The sequence below is a fragment of the Vitis vinifera genome, chromosome 14 (genome assembly GCF_030704535.1).
Source record: "Vitis vinifera cultivar Pinot Noir 40024 chromosome 14, ASM3070453v1".
Lineage (NCBI taxonomy): Eukaryota > Viridiplantae > Streptophyta > Magnoliopsida > Vitales > Vitaceae > Vitis > Vitis vinifera.
In genome coordinates, this window is record NC_081818.1 from 8,252,079 (window position 1) to 8,258,078 (window position 6,000).

Genomic DNA, 6,000 nt, shown 5'->3' on the forward strand with positions numbered 1-6,000 from the left:
TCAAAAATTATTAAAGGAAGGAAAAAATTGTTAAAAAAAATAATTTTTATTATAAAAAAATTAGAAAAATAAGTACAATTAAAATAGGTTAAAAAAATTATATATTTCCAAATTATTTTACATTTGTGTAAAAAGGAAGAAAAAAAAAATGAGAAAAATGAATTTGAAAAAATATTATTAATAATTTTTTAACTTTCAATTAATTTTTCATCTTCCTTTATTTTTGTTTATGTTTTCCTTGTCTAGTATATTCCTTCAAAATTTCTAAGAATCAAACATGTGGGTTGCGGACTGGTTCGCTGGCCTGCTGGCCTGCTTGCCCGGTCCAAGCATGAAGTTGGGTTGACCTCTAATGGTCCTTTGGTGGACCAACCCACCAACCTAACCAAACGACGGTTTCTACCTTGGAAACCTTGGATCAAGTGTCTGGGATTTGAATAATATCTTCTCCTGGGTTATTAAATTTTTATTAGTTTTCAATGGTTTTCTATTTGTAATGATTAAATTTTTATTATAAAAATGGCTCATAAAAACGTTGATTATCCTATAACAATGTTCCAGAAGCAAGAGATTATTTACCATAGCTTTAAACCGCTAATTTTGAATATCGAAATAAGTAGAAATAGAAATAAATACTATTATTATGTTTAACTTTATGAAAATTGTTGTAAATAAAGTGGTGAATGACCACATTGATGGTCATTTATGAACTCCATTTACTCATCTTTAAGATGAGTCATGGGAGTTCATATTATGAAGCCTATAAAAGGCTTTTTACACCCCATGTAAGCAGCATCCCAAAAAAAAGAAAGAAATTCTCTTCCTCTCATTCTCTCTCTCTCTTTCTTTCATTCTCTCAATTTTCTCAACTCTCTTCTCTGATTCCTTCTTCCCATTATATATATTGTTAAAGTAAGATATATTTTATCTCTACTACTTTATTTGTGTTGCATTTATCCTTGTTTTACAACAAAAATTATATTTTAGAATTATTTTTATAAAAATTATGGTGAATATTTGAAGGCACCCAAAGCATACTAACTTGTACTTAATAAAGACAAGACCATATTGAATGTTTTGATATTGGTTTATGAAACTACTTAGAGGAGAGTGAATAGGCGATCCTCTGCTGACAACCCTCAAATTGAAGTTTTAAATATTTTTATTAATTCTTAATTTAATCAATATATGTAATTAATAAATAAAGCAAAGAATAATCTTACACTTGACATGTGATGTACATGGAAAATCATCTATAGAATCTATAAAAAAAACTTGACGATGAAAAATTCATGGGTCAATTGATCGTAGAGCAAATTCACTAATTTTGATAGAATAAATACATAATCTTACCTAGATGAAATACTACCTTCCTTCAAGCATCTTACACAGGTCAGTACTTACACTTGCTTTCATGTTCATGATGCAAAACCCATATATTCCTTAGTGAATACCTTAAAAGTTTAAGAGATGTGATCAACCACCATGAGCAACTTCAAACAAGATATGAGCTTTTGGAGTATCAGGAATATGCAAAAGATAATAACAATAAATTGTAGGGTATGATGATGTATGAAAGTACAAAGTTGAGCAATGTATGATGGCAAGAAACTAACTAAAAAAGATTTGAAAAGCTGACAAATATAGGATATTTATGCATAACATCAAGACCGCTTAAGCCCATTTTGTGGGCACTCGAGCGCTCCTTGTTAATTTTAGCTTTTCTAATTTAGCTTCAAGCCCATTTTGAATCTAAGTCCACTTTACACCTTATGCATGTCATTATATTGTAACAAGATAACCCTACTTACCTGAACAATCATGTGAATAAATAAAAAATGATCACATATCTTCAAGGCCAATGCATACGTAGAGTTGAGTAAAAAAAATATTTGGAATAAAATTGTTAACTTAAACTAATTAGTCTAGATCACTAACACAAATAATATCAAATTTAGTTAAAATACAAATGCACCTTCCCATGAGCAACATTATTATGTTTTACCTTCTTCATCTTTTACAAGTTTTTAGTTATAGAAATAATGAGATTAAAAAATTGAAGGGTAAATTGCTCCGATGACTAACTTGAGTGCCTTGGGGCAATTTTTCTTTGCTTTACATATCTCATATACCTTATTATTGGGAGATTATTAAAGATCGAATCACAATAGGACCAATCCTAAAATAAATTCCCCAAAATCATTGATATTTGAGGCTATGTAATATTTTTGCTCCAACAAGTTTAATATTTTGAATAAGTTTATCATACATGCATGGATGTACTTCATTCTACTACTTGACTAGGGTAGCAATCAAAATAGAAGCAAACCTAAAATCAATGCTCCAATAACGTTAATGTTTGGGGCTTCATAATTTTTTTGCTCCAATAATTTTGATATTTTAGACAAAATTATTTTACATGGATCGACTTGCTTCTTTATGTTTAAGTAAAGGGGGAGTTTTTCTTGCCTAAATCTTGACACTTAGGGGGTGTTTGGTACGTTGGAATAGGGAATGGAAATGAATATTTTGTTTCCTTTCCTATTTCTTAGTGGAATGGAATGAATTTGATGATTCCATTTCTAGCATTTGGATGAACTTAGGAATGCAAGATTAGAATGATTATTTGTTTCCATTCCAATGTTTGATAATAATAGGAATGGAAATAAAAATATATAAATTTACAATAATATCCTTTCATATAATTTAAAATATTTTTTATTTTTACTTTTATTTAAAAATAAAATAAAATTTGAGAGGTTTTTTGTTATTAAATAATAAGACTAAAAAATATATATACTCGATAAATAAAAAATTAACCATAAAAAATCGTATAACCCTAATGCACAAATATTCAATTATTATTTTTATTAAAAATTTGAATAATTTGTCATGCTTAAGTAGTTAAATATTTGTTTTTTTTTTCCTCAAAATTTTAAATAATTTGTCATGCAAAAAAAACTATAGAATTATATTTTACTAAGAAAAAAAAGGAGAAAAAAAATATAAGAACATATAAATTGTCAAAGCTACCAAATACTTATTTCTTATTTGCAAAAAAGGAAATAAAAAAACACAAACTTCATTCTAGTTCTCAATATAAGTACCATATCTACTAAAATCTATAACTAGTATATCCTCCAAAATTAAGCCATCAAATCAATAAAAAAGTTCCTAGGAAAGTGATGAAACAAAATCCAACCTAAAATTTCTATCAATCCAACCTAAAGACAATAAATCAACAAGGATGCAACATGGAGATTTATGGGGTTTGAAGAAGTTGTTTCGCCCATTCAACCTTGAGATCTTCATCTAAATTGAACAAAAGTTTGACTTTCATTGGGTCACTCATAATAATTTGACTTAACTTCAATATGTCCAACCTATTAAGATTAGGAAGTTTCTCCAACTCACCAACCACTCTATTTTCCTTTTCCGTCTGTTGGTTGAAGTTACCAACAAGGCTCTCTAATGCATTGCATGTTCTTGTCATCACATTAATTAAAGTTGTGTCATCATTCCTTGCTCTTTTCCTACGAGATTGTGATGAACATTCCATTCTACTTGGAGTGGATGCAACTGTATTAGTATGAGAGGCATCAACTTCAGCTTCTAAGTCATCAACTCCAATGCCATTGCTTGCTTCAACTTGATCTAACTCTTCCAAAATATCAGCAGCTGACATTGCTCCTTTTCCATTAGCACGATCTTTACCAAAAACAAGACTTAGATCATCAAAATGTGGAAATGGCTTGAGTCTCAAACCATTAGCATCTTTATGCCCCTGTAAAATAAACAAAAAATAATTAGCACCTTTAAAATAAAAGTTACTAACTTAAAGAAATATTAATCTCATGCCACATTGGTTTAAAGACAAGATAAATGATTAAGAATATATATCATGTCTTTCCTTGATGAAATGAATTATAGAATAGGGTCTATTTGAATTTTTATGATCACTTCCAACTATAACTCCTAATTATTTTCCTAAAAGCAGCAATGGTAGATACTAAAAAAGAAAGAATATATCATGCATTAAAATGTAATTCATATAAAATACATAATATATTGAAAGCAAAAGAATATACCAATGTATCAAATTACATTAACAAGATGTTGTGGAATAAAAATACAAGATAGGAAGTATTGTAAATATATTTACCTTTACCCAACCTTCAAATACATCTTGATCACATAAAACCATTTTCTTTTCATTGTCCCAAGAAAACCCGCTACCATGGGTTAACATATCCATTATGGCATTGAATTGTTTTTTTAAAGTCTTCACACGCGATTCAATATGTGGACTTGCTTTAAGTCCACTATTTGGAAGCTTTTCCTCTAACATCTTCTCCACTTGTAAAAATGCTCCTGGTTTAAACCCATTGTCACATTTTACCTTCCCTGAAACACACAACTCAACAAGACACTCAACCAATTTTTCATCCTCACCAGGAATCCACACTCGTTTGTTTCTTCCACGCCCTCTTATTTGACCACTTGATGTAGAATCCATCCTATGTTTCAAAAATATCAAATTATATAACTATATTTTAAGAAAAAATATAATATGAAGACAATTATAATAAACACATGTCTAATTATATCTCAAATTCAACAATAGAAAAACATTATCAAATTCAATTCAAACTAGTTCATCACATAATAATCCATACAAACCATTCAAAATTTGCAAATGATAAGTCTAAAACATCAAACATAATTTTTCTCCTAAAATAAACAACATACTATAATGTCCTCCATTCATTAAACATTTGAATTGCTAAATTTCTTCGCCAAGCGCTCCATTGATCCGATGGTTCAATTATAGTTATTGGTTCACCTACAACTTGGTGGTCTTGCACATCCAACTCTTGTTCCAATGGATCCACAGGCATCTCTCTTTTAATGAGATTATGAATAAGACAACAAGCAAGAATGATTTTGCATTGTGTCTTTATTGGATAGAAACAAGGGCTCCTAAGTATAGCCCAACGTAGTTTAAGCAAACCAAAACATCTCTCGATAACATTTCTTGCTGCAGAATGCTTCATGTTGAAAAACTCTTCATGGGTTGTTGGCATGTGTCCATCTCTCCAATCATTGAGATGATATCTTTGCCCTCTATATGGGGCAAGAAACCCTTTTCCATTTGTATAGCCAGCATCAACAAGATAGTAATAACCTAAAATGAATATTCCAAAACATATTTTAAAAAATATATCATATATTAAAAAGAAATCAATTGTTTATAAAAACCATATATTTACCATGTGGAACTGTCAGTCCATTTCTCCTACTAACTGCATCTCGAAGCACTCGAGAATCAGAGGTTGATCCCTCCCAACCTGGCAATACATAAATAAATTGCATGTCTTGAGAACAAACTCCTAAGACATTTGTTGCAATTTCATTCTTCCTTGTTCGATATCTAGGTTTGTCTCCCTCACGTACATTCACTTTAATGTAAGTTCCATCTAAAGCTCCTAGACAATTCTATTTAAATAAAAACATTAGTATTACTATAATATGAAATAATTAAACCTATATAAACTTAATTTTATAATTTATATACCTTAAACCATTTCCATCTCTCATCTGTGGAGTTCTTAGAGACTGGTTCCGGTTTTTTGAGTAATACTCCTTGTAGGCGAATGACTGCATTCAATACTGCATTGAAATGTCTACTAATAGTTTCTCCAGACCTTAAGAATCGAAATTTTATAACTCGATTCTTTACATGATGTGCAAGAATATGTAAGAATAATGCAACCATTTCTTCTACATCAATATATTTTGAATCCTTTAGTTTACCAATAGTACGAAGCATAGAACATAACGTGGTGAAAGTATGTCTATCCATCCTAAGTTGCTCCATACATGCTACATCACTCCCATGAATCAATCGATTAAGATTTTCAACTCGCAAAAATTCTCTATTTGCAGGTCTTTACATCAATGTTCGCCTCTGATAATGTTTCCTTGTAGTCGTACAAAGTG

The 6,000-nt window shown here is 30.0% G+C and overlaps 1 protein-coding gene across 1 annotated transcript; it reads right to left on the reverse strand.

Moving 5' to 3' along the window:
- Positions 1-3,118: 3,118 nt before the first annotated feature.
- LOC132255055 (uncharacterized protein At2g29880-like) lies at positions 3,119-4,516 on the reverse strand. The gene is made up of 2 exons (XM_059742684.1): positions 4,163-4,516; positions 3,119-3,784 (listed from the first exon to the last, which is right to left on the reverse strand). The coding sequence occupies exons 1-2, from the start codon at positions 4,514-4,516 to the stop codon at positions 3,263-3,265; spliced, it is 876 nt and encodes a 291-aa protein (XP_059598667.1). The 3' UTR covers positions 3,119-3,262.
- Between the last annotated feature and the right edge of the window lie 1,484 nt (positions 4,517-6,000).

Coding starts and splice junctions, on each gene's coding strand:
- LOC132255055 (XM_059742684.1), bottom strand. CDS start 4,516: ATGGATTCTACATCAAGTGGTCAAATAAGAGGGCGTGGAAGAAACAAA. Junction 3,785..4,162: donor TATTTGAAGGTTGGGTAAAG/GTAAATATATTT, acceptor TTTATTTTACAG/GGGCATAAAGATGCTAATGG.